General features: G+C 35.8%; 1 protein-coding gene across 3 annotated transcripts in view; it reads right to left on the reverse strand.

Moving 5' to 3' along the window:
* The window catches only part of col12a1b (collagen, type XII, alpha 1b), a 93,348-nt gene that overhangs the window by 72,378 nt on the left and 3,949 nt on the right, over positions 1-17,021 (reverse strand). For all 3 annotated transcript variants that reach the window (XM_088626664.1, XM_088626663.1, XM_088626665.1), the window contains exons 3-12: positions 12,510-12,626; positions 11,970-12,113; positions 10,616-10,678; positions 9,214-9,477; positions 6,263-6,427; positions 5,730-5,903; positions 5,081-5,371; positions 4,164-4,766; positions 1,586-1,858; positions 737-1,012 (exon numbers count right to left, since the gene is read on the reverse strand). In XM_088626664.1, the coding sequence (XP_088482790.1) occupies positions 737-1,012; positions 1,586-1,858; positions 4,164-4,766; positions 5,081-5,371; positions 5,730-5,903; positions 6,263-6,427; positions 9,214-9,477; positions 10,616-10,678; positions 11,970-12,113; positions 12,510-12,626 (2,370 nt within the window). The remainder of the gene's footprint in view (positions 1-736; positions 1,013-1,585; positions 1,859-4,163; positions 4,767-5,080; positions 5,372-5,729; positions 5,904-6,262; positions 6,428-9,213; positions 9,478-10,615; positions 10,679-11,969; positions 12,114-12,509; positions 12,627-17,021) is intronic.

The raw sequence follows: 17,021 nt of genomic DNA on the forward strand, positions 1-17,021 counted from the left end.
ATGACAACCTAGACTAGTTGGCTACATGACAGAAACCTGATAAAAAGAACATTAGTCATCTGGAATATGTCTTGAAACTGACATCTGCTTGTATAAACAAGCCTCCAGAGTAGGCAATAAGAAGCCATTTTTGGTTTCCATAGTAAATTTAAAAACTTAACAGACCATTTTGTCTATTTTTCACTTTCTCTGTTGATCAAATTGTTGGCAGGGATTGTCCCTTTCTTGCACCTCTCACTTAAGTACTGAAAAACTACTAAATCTTTGAAGACCCATCTTGAGAACTAAAAATATAAACGATGATATTTTGTTTTTCTTTTTCGAATATCTTGCTTTCCAAATAAGCCTAGCCAAGATGTGGAACACAAAGAATAGAATACAAGATATATATGTTTCATTGTGGAGTTGACCAGCTGCATCAGGTGAACTCCAATTTGAAAATCGCAATTTGTAGCGGTTGAGCCTTGTTCTCATGTAAGAAATTCTCACTACTCAAATCCTCAAACCTGAAGAAGGTTTCTATCTCTTTTTCAGAGGAGAATTAACTTGTACGTGCTCAGTTTTTTATACATATTTTATCCATAATTTACCAATCTTCATCTTTATTATCTCCAACAATAATTTCCAGTGTTTGCTAAAAATTCACCCTAGTTATCACTATCATACACCCCAATAATTTAATTTTAAAAATGCAGTTAACAGATTTCAGTCCCTGGAGTTGGAACAGACATCTAACCTTCTTTAGTTGTTCCACTCGTATCCATCTTCCTTCCAAGCCCTGAAGCATATTCTGCAGACACAGACACGTGGTAGGTGGTGAGCTGAAGAAGGTCCTGGAGGACTATTGTGGTCTCAGGTCCACTGGTGGTGATTTCCTTCCTCTCTGCTTCTCCTCTGATAGGACTGTAGGAGAGGTGATACCTGACCACGGCCCCAGGTGCAGCATCCCAGGTGACCCGAAAGCTGTCTACTGTCTCTTCAGATACCCTTAAGTTGCGAGGTGCTCCTTGTTCTGTAATGATAGTTGAAGCCAAGCGGTTATTTATCCCCAACTGAAGGAGCAAACGTCAATCCACTAGGAGTCTGCAAGCATTGTCACAGTGTTTCAATGCCATTAATCGCCTTTCACAGTCATAGTTGCTTTGTGCATTTGTATGTTTCCAGAACAGGAAGGAAGGGTCCCACACATGGTACTGTACATGTTTCAGAGACTACTGGGCAGGAAGGCATGGCGATTAACCTTGTCAGTTCAAAAGCAGTGTAGTGTGGTCCTATTGTAGACAGAAGTGAAAGATTCGGCTCCTTCTGTGTGTCTTCTGATTCAGCAAAATCATAAGACTTCAGTTTGGATTCACATTTTATATAATCGAGTGATTTTATTTAGCTCCAGTTCAACAGCTTAATAAATCAAAAAAATATTGTTTACAAACAAGAGCCAAAACTATCCAATCCTGTAGCTTTTCATCGATTCTACTGTTTCCTTCCATGCTTCCTCATTCATTTTCATGCTTGTCTGTGGCTTTATTTAAACCGAAAGGCATTTACAGTACATCTTACAGTCTAGATTCATGATAATGTGACGTACCTTCTAGGGTTGTCTCGTTTCCTGACAACGGGAAGCTATTTCCCCTTTCATACTGTGAAATAACGTTGACCTCATACAGGGTAGAAGGAGTGAGGTGATGCAGGACAGTAGACCTAGTGTCTGGTGCAACGTACATGGAGATGTACTCTCCACCGGCAACTGGCTTGTATGTGACAAGGAAGGACAAGACATTCTCTGCATCAGACGTCCAACTGACACGGAAACTTCTAGGTCCCACTTCAGAAAACTGAAGGTTCTCTGGAGCAGTTAAATCTAAAACGAAAGCACAAAACAAAACAACAAAATATCAATGAAGAGTTTGCATTAGACTTTAAAAATACCAACCTCTGCTTTATTTTTCCTTCTGATTTTTGTAAAAAAAATATTCAGGCTTTTTAACTGAGCTTCTTTGAAACATTTAATATCTGTAAGTTTGTGCTGCAGTCAAATAGCGCTGGCAGTTTTAAACATCCATGGAATACCAGAAAGATCTTTTTAAACTGCTAACCATTTGCTGACATAAAAACAACATATGTGTTTCTTCCAATATGACCACGATGCATATTAAGATGAAATGTTTTGCTGAGCTGCTAAAGATTGAAAATATGTGGATTCAACTAATGTTTTTCTTAATTCTCATTTATCTTTGACGTCTTAAGCCTTTGAAATTCTTATTGCAATATTGTTTACTTTTTTAATTCTTCTGTTTCTGTGCACATTGCTTATGAATATTGTCTGTGTACTATAGGAAGATCTTAAAGTCCTTAAGGGATTATGGTAAGACTTTTAGAACATTTTATCATTTTATTCCTAATATACGCTTATCCTAACCAGTCTTGGCAAGCTAAAGGCTATCCCAGAAGTTAATGGTACGTTATTTCTCTCCTCTGATCAGGATGTTAGTCCATGTCAGGACTGCCAGGAAAAAGTTGGGGGAAAATGGACACTCCTGGTGAAAACCCGTGAGAATATGGGCAGAACATGCAAACTCCACACAGACAGACATTCAAGGCAAAAAATCAACCAGGGACATGGAGGGGTGACGCGGCAGTGCATACTGCATCAAGTTAATGCCAAAACAGGTTCTCTGTTTGATACAAGGACCACTTTATGAGTTTAATGTTTTCTATCCCTTCATGCAAATAAACTACTGACATCACCATAAACATCCTAAAGTACCCCGAGTCTAGTAACTTCAACTTTTCTTCCTTCACTGTTTTTTAAACTTCGAATATTACATGTGTGATACACATTGTGAGCAAAAAAAGAACAAACTCTGTAAGCTATCTAACATGATTGGGTACTTAATTGAAAGTAAGTATTGAAGGTAAGTGCATGAAATCTGAAATAAATTCTAAACAAATCACTGCATAACAAACAGGGCTTTAAGCTCTAATATGCATACAATTGATAACAGTTAGTTGTGTTGAATTGGGCAAAATGTCTGACATACAGTTTGCTGTCAGGATTTCTGAATCTGTTCCTTCAGAACGTTTCAACCAATAATGGTTTGCATGTGTGGCTATTTATGCAATACGTAAATACATTAATATGTAAATATTCATTTTCATGATTGTACTGTATATAAGGAACGAGTAAGAGGTTTATTCTTCTTGTTCCTTTGCAGCCTACGCATGCTGACGCAGCTACCCACCTGAACTACTGTATATAATGTAGATCATTTCATTAAAATAATTTACTGAAAGCTATAAAAACATTTCTTCGGTCATATGATACAACCATTTTTATTCAAATACTGTCCATACAAATTCCAGTTCTTTCTTGGGAAATAATATAAAGCTTGCTCATGCATTCTGTTGCTCTTGTCCACACCCTCCACACAAGGAAAAATTCTGAAATCTCAGGTTAGTATTTGACATGACTCCATGTGCTTTTAATTAAGCTAACTTCCGTGCTGCAATTTGGAAGGTGTTAGGAAAGAAATGCATGACGTAACATCATTGCGATCCCGTTCTGCTAGCTTATCCAGTGTATACAAGAAGCTCCATTTCATAGCAAAAAAATTCATCTTTCCACACAATTTCAGATAAACTGTTATCCAAATATTTTCAGTGTATGATTTATCTCAACACATCGGTCCGTTTTGTGTAAATGAGAGCTTTCACATGTGCCAAACCTTCTTGATTAACTGCAGCAAAGCTTTTATCTTTCTTTGCTAGCTTACGAAATCAAATGCTACAAAAAGGCTCAGTTAAAAAGCCTGGTTCATTTTTTCATCCATTAAGTGCTGAAGTGTGGTGTATTAGATTGGCAAATTTGGTGGCACATTAACCTTGAAAGAAAGCAAGATGAGTGATTTGAAAGACATTTTAAATAGCCTGAAGATATAAGAGCTTATGGATGGTTAAAGACATTCTCAACTGGCCTACCCCTCTCATTTAAAAGAGGTGGGCAATATGTTTTAAATACCTAGCATAGCAAATACAGCCCTAAGGTCAAACATACCCCAGTTTACCACCTTAGGGTTAAGTGTTAATAGTTATGTAAAACTTTATTGTGCCATTGAGTTGCTGGAGTGAAATGGTCTACACATCATCGCATTTTGAACCATACTTACTTCTCGTTTTAATTTTAAGCAGTTCCTGCTCAATTCTCAAGCAGATTGACTGGGTGAGCTCCTTGGATATCCTTTCGAAAGCATCAAAGTCTTCTACAGTGTACACATGTGTTTCTACAGGCGTGTTAGCTATGGACTCCAGTTCTGCACGAACAGCGTCTTTGACACCTACTGCAAAGATTTCCACGTCAGTGTTCCGCAGCTTGGTGGCAGGGTCTTTAAAGGCATCTGACGATTTACCATCTGTGATGAGAATCATGACTCTTGGCACATTTAGTCGGGATCCTTTGCTGGGAACAAATATTTTCTCCCTCACGTAAGTCATCGCTTTGCCCGTGTTTGTCGAACCTCCTCTGTAAGGGAATGTCCGAATCGCTTTCAGCACAGACGCAAGATTGTTGTGCGTGTTCAGGGCAAATTCGGTGTAAGGATCTCTGCTGTACTGGACAAGACTTATCTGTACCTTTGCTGGTCCGATATCGAAGGAGTTCACTAAGACTTCCAGGAAAGCTCTGACTTTAGCAAAATTTGCTAATCCTATACTGTAAGAACCATCAACCAAGAGAACAACATCTGCCTGGACATCCACTCCAAGAGAACACTCTGCAAAAAAAAAGGAAACATTAATCCTAGAAATCTGTAGTAAACAGTAATAGATTTTAAAGGCTTATATCTTTTCTTAGTGGTCATGATATGTCATCTGACACATGCATTGCTTCTCTTTTCTAGGAAAGGGGTATATTGATCTATGCTAAGTGATGCATGATTGTGTTTCTCAAATTAAACAGGATGAAAAGTTGGCCAAGTTGGAGAGTGGACGCAAGTATAGCTGTTTAATCAAGAGTGTGTCGTCGGGAGTGGAAAGAATTACGTGAGAAGCAAGTGATTAACAATTCAGGCAGCTGTTATTTTCTTACCCAGGGACACTCTGATAGGCTGGGTTTTCTCCATGGCCATGACAGGTTCACTAGGTGTGAGGCCCTTCAGAGCATACAACATGATCTGGTACTCGGTTTCAGGAGACAAGTCCCGGACATTCATCGAAGTGGACGAGGGCCCCGTATGTATTTCCTGTCGTTTGCTGCCAGCCAGCATAGGAATTAGCTGCAGTTTGTACCCTGTTATTGGCCCTGAGGATGGATCCCAAGTCACCCTCATAGATTTGGATGTCAATTCCGTGACCTGTAGGTTGGATGGTGGCTCAACAACTGTGGGAACAACAACACACTGTGGAGGTCAAATTTTTCATAATTGCATTATGTAAAATCTGTGATTACTGAAATTTTTGTGTTGCTGTCTCTTTAAAAATATATACACTGCAGTAGTGCATTTATGTGTCAATAGAGTATAATTATTTTAGAGTATTGGTTAACACTTTCAATTAACCATCATACAACCATGAATACTTTCACCAGTATACTGACTCTAAACTCCTAAAATATTATACAAACATTATTTTGATTTTTTTTTGTAATAATCATTTCCATATATCCGTAGGTGACCCTAAAGTTTTTCAAGTCAGAATTTCTTCATGAGATTGACTTGACACTTTCAATGAAGACTTACTTTCCTCTCCGCTCACTAGCTCATTGAGCTGTTCATCGACTCCAGCGCATACTTGGGTAATGAGATCATGCTGTACATCTTTAATCAGATCAAAGTTTGCTACATTGTAGACATGTTTCTCAAAAGGACCAGAAGCCATTTGTTTCAGCTCTTCAACATCTGCTCCTTTGATTCCTAAATTGGATTAAGCATAAAAATACAATGTAAGATTTATATACAAAGCAATAATCAACATGAACAGTGTGTAGTTCTGATTTCTTGCCAGTACAAAAGCATTTGAGAAGTCTATCCTTTAATTATCAGCAATTCTAAAACAGGATCACCTATTTTAAACCTTGCTGTTGAGCTTATCATAAATTTAAAATTAAACAACAGATTTGTTTTCGCAGAAACAAATGCAAACATAGATGGATTAAACAACTCAAAATCTTTGAAAACATACACTTTCAGTTCAGCTGGACTTTCGGTAGTAAAATACTACCAATACTACCGTACTGTATAAAATATAATGATTATACATTATGACTACAAACCTAGAACAAAAATCTCAACTCCGATGTTTCTGAGCTTTTTTGCATATTCCTCCACAGGATCCTGTGATTTTCCATCCGTGATGATCATTGCAATTTTGGGAAATCCTTTTCTTGCTCCGGCTGCCTCCGTAAAAGTGTTTTTCAATAAGTAATCCATAGCCTCACCTAAATGGATACAAAAAATGATTAACATTCCATTATTTCTTTTAGATTCACCTTAATTTACTTCACATGATGTGCCCGTTGTGTTTAGAAGGAAAAACACACGATGTCTATCTGTATACAGGTAAAGGTTAAACATTTTAGAAATGAGCATGTGTCACAGAGTAAATCCTGTTAATTTTCAAGGGCTCCTTTAAAAAATATGTAAAACCGTTTTCAGATGTGAAGCAAGGTTTCTGGTCAGCGTACGTACAGTACGTGCTCGTGTGCATGGTAAAGGTTTTGGAAAGTCAGAAAAACGTAATCAGAGGATCTGGCCAAGCTTTTTTCTGGCTTTTCTAAAGTTGGCTGAACTTTATAGTTAACAGCTTCAAACAATAAACAGCGAAGACACTGTGGAAGTCAGCTGTCAACAGCCTCAGGAGAACATCCTAAAACGTGGAAGAAGAGTTCATGGTTTGTTGGTAACCATCCACAACAACTAAATTTAATTGTTACAAAAGTTACCACCTGTAACACTGAACTCTTAGCAACATATGAAACATGTAAAACATCTGTAACAGGTACCAATGTGTTTATTAATCTTCTGGCCAGGGATGACTCTAGTCATTTTAAGGATTTAAGGATTTTTCCTTGTTTTTTATACCAATATGTCTTTCTAGCCTTGGTCAAACACTATAACCCGTGGTGGGACTGACAATTGAAAAGGCCATTGGCATGTGGCAAAGATTGATGTCCTATGTCAATCAAATTGGCAGCCTAAACCATGTCTTCAAAAAGGAGTTCTAAATCTTCTTTGAAACCGGTGCATCAACTTAATTGAAACATGTCAGATTTGGTCAAAACCAAAACCTGCTACATATTTGTTGAAAATGTTTTTTTTATTATTATTATGTACACCTTTTTGTCATCAAATTTTGTCCATCTGACAATACAATTTAAATATGGCAAAAAGAGCACCCTGTATAAATAAAATGGCAACAGGACTTTAATTTTGTTCTCAGATATCAAAACGCCTCTTTTAAAAAATGCTTTAGGTATTGAACACCAAATTTGGCAGCCATTATACCTGGCACAACATGGTTCACATTTTCAAAAATGGTGATCCCACATAACAACATATCTGAATAAGTCAAATTATAAGGTAACTGTTCAAAACCTGTTCAGCCAGTTAAGTGCAGACTTGTTCGGTATCAATCTGAGGTAATTATAATTATGATATGTACAATGGTACTCTTGTGAAAATCAAGACAGTGAACTAATTGACAGTGATAATAATGTAAACAACCATCTTCAAAAATATAACCCAATGGCATTTTCTAATTGATATGTGATGGTTTAATTGCTACTGCACCAACCAAGATGGCAGTTTGAGTCATGAACTAGTTTTTTCTTCTTCAGAACCAATAAACTAATTGATTTTGAAACTTGAAAACTTTCAACAACATTCAGAACATCTACCCCTTGACTCAGCATATGTCACTTTGATCATTTTTAACATCAAAATGGCTACATAGAAATACTGGAACATGGCCACTATTAAAATTGGTTCTGCTGAGACTGCTGTTAAAATACGATTTAACCAATTAACTTAAATGTTGATAGGCATAATAATGTTGTTTATTTTTAATTGTTAAAAATTATTTTAACTTCAGATTTTAAATATTTTATAAACAAGTTTTTTTTATTTATTCTATGTTGTTATAATCTCCCTGATTACAACACAGAGAAAATGTTATATTAATTACTATTAATACATAATACATCTATTTCCATCATTTCAAATGATTCACTTTTCTAATGGTTCTTTCCTTGTCAAATTATTTGAAACTATTTTTTTTAATCATTTACCTTTACTTACAGGTGCAATATTTAATATTGCATTACTCTCAGTGTAGTTCAAAACCCAGTTAGTGTACTTGGCAATAAGCAGAACTATAATTTGAATTAAAAATCCTACAAATTTATTAAATTCTGAGGCAGACACCAATTTCATTATGACTAAAGAATCAGATGTCAGTGACTGTTATTAAAGACTCAGATATTTATACAGTAGGGTCTTGAGATCTATGGATTTGACATTCACAAATTTGCTTGTTCGTGATTTTGTTTGAACATTGGGGTTTTGTATGGAGGATGAGCAGGTGGACTTGGGTGGACTTAGTTATTAGCATATCTGGCTATTTGCGATGATTCTCTTCACCAAACAGTTGTGGATGTTGTGGATGTTAAATATTGGTGTCTTACAACTAAAATGAATTCTGTAGAACCACAAATGTGTAATTCAAATTCAAATGTTATTATTGCTACTACTTCAGAGTACCTTTAGCTTGAATATGTAATACAAACCACTTGATTGCATATTTAACTTTATTTAGATTTTTTTTCTTTCTCTTCATACATGTATGTCTGTTATTTGTTAATGGGTTCATCTTGTATTAAATGTATTGTGCTACAATATGTCTTTTACCAGCCTGCAAAGCACATTTTACATCTGGACCTATAAAAAGAAATATAATACACTAAAATCTACAATTGTGTTTAGTCTAAAGTTCCCAAATTAGCAATAACAGCAAAGGTTGTCAGCCCCAAACTACACTTCATACAGTATTTTTGACAAACAAAAAGTTAAACACAAACAGTATGTGTTGTAGAATACTTTTTTAAAGAAAATATTAAAAGGAAATTCCTTACTGTTGTTATCTTTCAAACAAATTGGTCAGGAATTTTCGTGAGACACATTTATTTTTAAACAGGTCTAGTCATAGTAAAAAAATAAATAAATGTACCTGTCATGGTGTTTCCACCTTTGTAAGGCAGGGAGTTGATTGCTCTGAGAAGTTCAGTTCTTTTATAATACTGATTGAGGTTGAATTCAGTCCTGGTGTCTGTGCTGTACTGCACAACTGCAACTCTTGTCTTCTCCTCTCCGATGTCAAAAGCAGATGCAAGGGATGAGATGAAACTCCGTATGTGCTTAAAATTTTCTCTCCCAACACTCCAGGAGCCATCCACCAAAAACACTAAATCTGCAATGGCACTCACAGAGCACTCTGAAGGAAATAAAAAGTAATCAAACTCAACTAGTTTTACTAGGCTGGTTAAGGTTTTTTACAGTACCTTGGAAAATAAGAAACAAAAACAATGAGGAACGCTTCCAAAAGGGAAATGTCTCCAAAATAAAGCGAAGCTCCATAAGGGAATATCCTAGTTCCAAGCTGTGGAGGTGTCTCCTTGAAAAGCAATTATTTTGCTGGACAACAAATTAATCTATTGAGCAGTTTCTGATTGATAAATTGCCATATATTTTTAAGGTACTTGAGAAGCACACTCGAATATCCACAAAGATAGATATCATGTTACCATGGAAAGTTTGATGTACCATAAAATTGGATTTAAAGACAGAAATTCATCATATTGTTCAAAAATGTGCTGCCATTATGTTTTATGCCATGAAATCCTTTTGGATTCCAGACTGAGTATCTCTAGGTATAATTCTAACATTCTTAATGATTCCATTAAAGTAACTAGGATGATTCATGTATTTCTGTCTTTGTACAATAATCCCTTGGGTCCTGTTTCAAGGTTTAACTACAGCAACTCAATTGCCCTTGGGCTTGCAAACCAAATTGTGTCATGATTACATACACAAGTCTACTTTAATACTAACAACATCTGAAACATGTCTGAGGCAGCTTCTCGTTCTAATGTTTGTTAAGCGCAATCAGTGTTTCACTTTTCATCTGGATTAGCGTAAAGAAGAGTTCTGATTCTGACACAGCCACTCCCAGGAGTGTGGACCCTCCAGGCATGCTTCTCAAGTAAAACATACATTATTGTGGCATCTTTGTGAAAAAACACGATGTCCTTTGTTACTGCTATAACAGCTTTTTCTTGCTTATATTTGTTTTTCTTTCATTCCAAAAAACACACAGTAATCTACCCTGCTGGAGTGTCTACTTCTGATTTTATTCCGATGTGATAAAGCTCATGAAATGAAAGCACTGAAATTTTCACTAAACAGAGAGACTTCGCTTTCTGATAAGAGGTAGAACGATGTATGAAAATATGAAATATGATAAATAAAAACAGGTTCAATATATACATGAACAGTACAATAGTATAAAATAGTGTACAAAAGTGTACACAGCACAACAGTGAATATTGAATTAAAATAAACAATACACTTACTAAGAGCATCTTCAGTCTGTGGTCTTTTCCTTGGTCCACCAGGTGCTTGACTATTTGATTGAACTGAAACAAAGTGGCACAGTTAGCATGGTTAACAAGGTATACCATAAATGAACATAATGTATGAAATGCACCACAAAGATGTTCTAATATAATATGTTCTGTTTTATACAGTACAGCAAAGACTCTGGCAGAGGAAATTTAAGGAATGACTCCAAGAGGAAACTAAAAGTAATTTTAAGAAAGCTCCAGCTCCACACTCCAGTTAGCTAACACATTCCCGTTGAAGAATTTGGCACTTTTCTATAATGCTACTGAATTACATATTACACTTTTCAGAACTTAATTTGTCAAAAAGGAAAACACAGTTATGAAATATTGTTCATCACTGGGACATGAAACTCTTGAGTGATCTAATAGCTGTTTTATAGCTGTAAATTAGAATTGTTTCTTCGTGCAGTTGTACAGACCTTAGGAAAAGGGCACTGAAACTGGAACTGATACAGTTCCCCCTGGTCCAGAAATTCAAAACTAATGTTCAGGTGTGTTAACACTTAATTCAGCAGGCAGATTATCAAATAAGGTTTGAAAGAGGTCTATTCTCATTGTCCAGTTAATTCCAGAAAAAGTCAGAATAAGCTGTTTTAAGAGTGTCCTACCTAAATTAACTACATAATTTCCCATGTTTCCACATTTTCTACTTTTTTGTGAGTCTGTTGGCCTAGTAGTGACTGCCATGCTAGCTTTGCTACTTTCTGGTTTGGGCTGAAATGCATTACAAGTGATTATGTATTGCAGTAGATTAGAAATCCCGTATAAACAAAAATATCATTATCGTTATTATTGTTTTTGTGTTTCCATAACAACATTTCTCAATAATCTAAGAGGACAGAACAAAATTCCCCAAATGTTAGTAACAAGTTAGTGTGAACAACTTGTATTTATGAGAATAAAAAGAACATACTGTACATTTATATGTACCTAATTCTGTGGCTAGAACAAGATAAATGAATTTGCTTGGAAGTTTTAAGTGTTGTAGATTGTTCTGCCATCTTTACTTAAACAGATGCTTCACTTTCTCAAGCTTACTAAGACGATATTGTGCAACATGGACATTTGTATTTCATAGCTCAAATTAATTATAGCTAAATACAATATATGTTTTACTATCCACACAAATTGTACCTGTAAAGAGCCCCTGAACATATCACTTTGCTTTAAGAAACGAAGTCTAACATAACAGAATAAAAAATCCTGTTCAAACATCCTATCATGAGTTTGTCAATTAGAATGAAAGGTATTTACTTGTTATTATAAAAAATGTTATACATGAGTCATACAAACATTTACTTACTTGTGAGCTGACCGAAGATGGGTATGCTTTCCTCTGCCCCGTCATACGAACTTATTGTTACAACATAGTCTAAATCTGGAAGTAGTTCTGTTATGGAGGTTTTTGTCGCAGAGGCAGGAAGGTTCAGTTCCTTGGCAGGTCCATCTACAATACATTTTTACATCACAGTCTTCGAAGTTAGAAAATCATTTTAGAACCTCAGTTATTCATATAAAACTACAAAATGTTATTGCTAGTGTAAGCCTTTGTGCGTGGCTATGCAAGGCTATCAAAGCTAAGTGCTATATAAAATAGGCATTCTGAGGACCAAAGATCCTTAATTACTATATTCATAAAAATAAATGAAAAGGACTTTATCTGAAACACTATATCTTGGTGCTTCTGGAGATTTTTGGCTTATTTAACAGAAACCGTATGGCATGCCTTAGAATCAATCTAAGCACAATATATATCACAAGTCCAAAAGAACAGCTCACAATCAAAAACATTACACTTTAATTGACTGCTAAACGACTGCTTTATACAATGAAGACTACCTACCTGTTGTCGGTAACACTACGATTCTGTACCCCTGTATTCTAGTAGATGGCCGTTTCCATGACATTTGTACTGTATTTTCATTAATAATTTTAAATTTCAAGTCTGCAGGGGGTTCAACTGCAAACAAGAAAAGCAATCGCAGTTAATTCCAGTGTGGGTTCATGAAAACAATAGTTGTACAAAATTTAAAATCAAATAGACTGAAGCAAAGCGCTTTAACATTTTTGCATTAATTTGCTCCAACAACAACTACTTCAAGGCTGAAGTTAATTGTTGGGAGACAAGGAGAACCAACATCACACTGACAAAGATAACACAGCATAACAGATGGGAAAAGCCATTTTGGAGCAAAATGACATTTTCTTGAATTGCTATGACCATGAATTCATAGCCAGCAAATCAAGCATAGAAAACCAAGAAAACACATTGAATACACAGTGACTTCACACAAAATGTCCACAGGTGCAAACATTAAATAGACCATTTCGTACATGCTGAGTGCAATCAATACAAAGCATGCTTAACCAGCCTACACAAGTTACTTACATATAATGGAACAGGATAAAAACAAACAGAACACTGCACAACATATCTTCATTCCTGAGTTAACCGATTGTACAATGGAATCAGGTAGCCAGATTGTTCTTATTAGATATTTACAGATTCACACCATATTATCTATAGTGTATATCTACACAAAGAAAACATATTCGTCTTGAATTTTAAAGGTAACACATATCAATGACATCACACATCCATTGCAAACCTCTTAAAAGAATACACAATATGTCACATCTGACTCTTGTGTACTTTCTTTTCATTTCTAAACGCTTACAGATTCAGTGAAGTGATGAGAAACTACAATAAAATGAAGAGAGAGAGTTGAGAAACAGACACATTTTACAAGTAAAAAAATAAAGGCGGTATGACGAAACGTGTTGTTTACATTGAACTGGTTTCACAGAATCATGCACATGTACATGAAAAGTTGTTTGGAACAACTTAACGCACTGGACAAAAGCCTCCATGTACAAGAAGGACCACACGTAGAGATTATAAACATATTTTAAAATGATATTCTTCTTCACGTGTTCTCATGCTCCACATGCTATTTCAGTCCCCTTCCCAGTACCCTGAGCGTGAGTTCTGCCCATTATGTGAATAGGACATTAGAAGAGGGTGTGTTAGCTATTACACTTCAGAAGTTCTGACTCTGACTCTCTTTACCAAACACTTGGTAGAGATGGCCAGAGAAAAGTACAGAACTTCAGGCTGTTAGGTGTGAAAGCCTGGCAAAACAGGTGGCTTGTTCACAGATTGCTCGTTATATCCTATAATGGGAAACACCTACATGAGGATTATGTTCTAAGCTTATACACAAAAGGCCGTGAAATATGTTTATGGCTGACATATAAACGTTTTGACTAATTTGAAATCAGACTGCCAGAGCAGTCTAGGGATCTCCTACTCCGACTGTTAAAATCAATCACACAGGGAAAATGTCCCTGATAATACCATGAAGTGATCAGGACACTACCTTCCTATTATGGTGGACTTTTTGACATTTCTGAAAGTATCAGAACTATATTGGCACTTCTTATACATATTATGTACCAGTACATGAAATGGAGATGTAGTGAAACACATGCAGATGCTCAACTTAACACCATATGATTTAGGCACAGCGATGATATCTGTATTAATGAAGCTAACAGAGTTATATTCACATGCAAAGTGTTAGCAATCTGTTGGATGCAAGAATATCATTCTAAAATACTGTTGAAAGCCACAGCTCAGGACAAATTCAATGCACAGGCAGACACAAATGACCTGAGCAAAAGCTTTATATTCGGTCATGGAAAAGGAGGGTCACCAACCTGGTTGATCTATTCAATGGGCGTGGCAGAGTCAGTCCTGGGCTGCCTGCTGAGCGGCCAGCAGCAGCCCAACCTGTTCCCCTCCTGTCTCGCAATGAGCCGATTCCAACCAAACCCACATATTGACTGCAGGGAAAGTCTTGAAACTTCAAATGACTTCAGCAAATCGTTTAAAAATTCAAACATGGAGGGGTTGATTTCATGAAATTGCGCCATGGGTTTTTAGATGAGTGCTGAAAAATTGGTTTTAACCAACGCTTTTACGGTACGTTCAAAGCATATATATTATATTACATTCTAAGTATATGTATATAATATATATGTATGTATGTATAAAATGCTGTTAACATAAAAACTATCATCAAGAGATTTCCTGCTTCAGAAGACTTGTGACATTGTCCCTTAGATTCCAGCTGAACTGTGGCTCTTTGAGACACAGCGTTGAGCCCGTCCAAAAATTTTGTCAGCTGCAAGTTGCATCACAGTTCAGTTCTTAACAAGAATTATACCCTTAGTCGCGTTGTTGCGCCGCATTAACCAAAGTCATTTCTCGGTTTCCGTTTGGGAAGCCTGTCTTGTTTCCATAACCTCATCATTTAGTCATTCAGGCTGTTCTTTGGCCTATGTCTTCCCCAGTGAGGAAGAAAGAAACCAAGTCCCACAGACAAGCAGAACGGAAGCCAAAATATTACCACAGCATGTGCTAAACATTAAAGATTTCAGTATAATAACATTCCTTCAACCGATTTCAGCACAGCAGTTTTTTCCTAATAATACAGTATGTAAACTGTTATAAAATTAACTTTTTGTTGTTGTGTCTCTAATAATTACTTTTTTTCAGTGTCACGTTTCAGCATTTTGTTCTATATCAGAAGAGGAACATTAACAGCACAAGACATTTTCAAAGATCAAAATCTATATGTGATTAAACATATTTTGTGCTTTGTTTTCATAGTTTGCCATAGGCAGTTTGTAGATGAAATATTGTTTCATTTTCTTGTTAATAAAATACTTAAATTTGTGTTCCTGAAAGAGTTGAATAATGGATTTTAAAATCTTAGATTGTTATTTCATTTTGTATAGAGTTTACAGTTTCCGTTTGTATATGTTTCTGAAAAATATTTAAAATCTGTTAAAATATTTAATAATATTTTAATTTTGTATATATAAAATATATAATATCGTGACAAGATTACCTTTATGGCTGTCTGACTTTAGGGATGTTTCTATCAGATCAACAATTCAAAAAGGTTATAGTTTATTTAAAAAATCTTGCTTTTAAAGTTTTAAGTTATTTAAGTTATTAGTTTACAAAACAAATTCATTTACTTATACAATTCTATAAATCCCCATCCCCATCACTTATACACATATAACCTGTCAATTAATACTCAGCAGCTAAAGAAAAGATCTGACATAGAACCTTTTGCTGTTATTTTAATGTCTGAATACAGAAAAACAACATTTCTACAATCCTATAAAAAATGTCTTGCCCTGAAAGCAAGGGCCCCCTCCTCCACCCAGGAATTCAATATTTCCTTAAAGTGAAACCTCAGTAAGAGACAGTAAGAGCCAAAACTTGTCAAGCTTTAAAAGTTCTAATATATACAGTACTTAGAGCATTTGCTACCCACAGTATTTCAATGTTCTCATTCAGCTGTTTTCTTGTCCTTAGCAATTTATGTTTTAATTGATCTTATGGCATGTTTAATTTTATTTTCTTCAAATAAATCCACATGAAAAATGTATTCTAGAAAATGTGTAGTACTTGTTATCTAATTGAACATTTTTCCATTTTTTACAGACTAATACATGAACTTATTGTCGCCCAATGAGTGGGCCTTTTTTGTTGGTGCATACAAAGATTGATTGATTGATTGGTTGACTGGTTGGTTGGTTGGTTGTTTGACATCATAGAGCATGATGAGAACAAAGACTGTATGTGATATATTCAATAATAAAACAAACTGAGATATTGCAAAGTACAAATTATATTTGTGGATTGCATTAGAGACTCACTAATTCTCACTCTCACTAAAAAGATCCTACCAAAGAATCTTGACTTTCCTGCCAATGGTTATCTATTGTAATGCACCTCTAAGCACACAAGTCATAGACTGTAAATAACCAATTAAGAGGAGACGCTGATAGAGTTTTCATCAAAGCTGCCTCTTAAAACAGCTGAAAAATGTTCCTTTCTGCTTTACACCTGAACTCTCACTAGACTTCTGGCAAAGGCAAAATGAAGAAGCAATGTGTCTGATAAAATGCTCTTTGGCCCTGATGCACGTTCTCAGGAAATGGTTCATTTTCAATTTGGAAAGCAAAATGGAAACCTGTCAAAGTGAAACAGGCTAGCATCTCATAAGCAAATCCCCCCTCCTGCAGGACAAAGATGTGAGGGATTCTAACCAGACATACAGTGGGTACTGGCCTCCCCCATTCCCCACTCGAACCTGCTGGAAAAAATCACTCTTGAGCTGCACCAAATAATAGAACATCTTTATGCATTCAGCATTTATTCTTTGCTCTCCAATTGTAAGTTTAAAGGACTGACACCCTGCAGAGAGACATTAAAAATGCGGAAAATGCATCTTGGAAGCAATAGCAAGCACTGCATTTTTAATGGCTCTCA

The sequence above is a fragment of the Lepisosteus platostomus genome, chromosome 3 (assembly GCF_059453375.1).
Source record: "Lepisosteus platostomus isolate fLepPlt1 chromosome 3, fLepPlt1.hap1, whole genome shotgun sequence".
In the NCBI taxonomy this organism is placed as follows: Eukaryota; Metazoa; Chordata; class Actinopteri; order Semionotiformes; family Lepisosteidae; genus Lepisosteus; species Lepisosteus platostomus.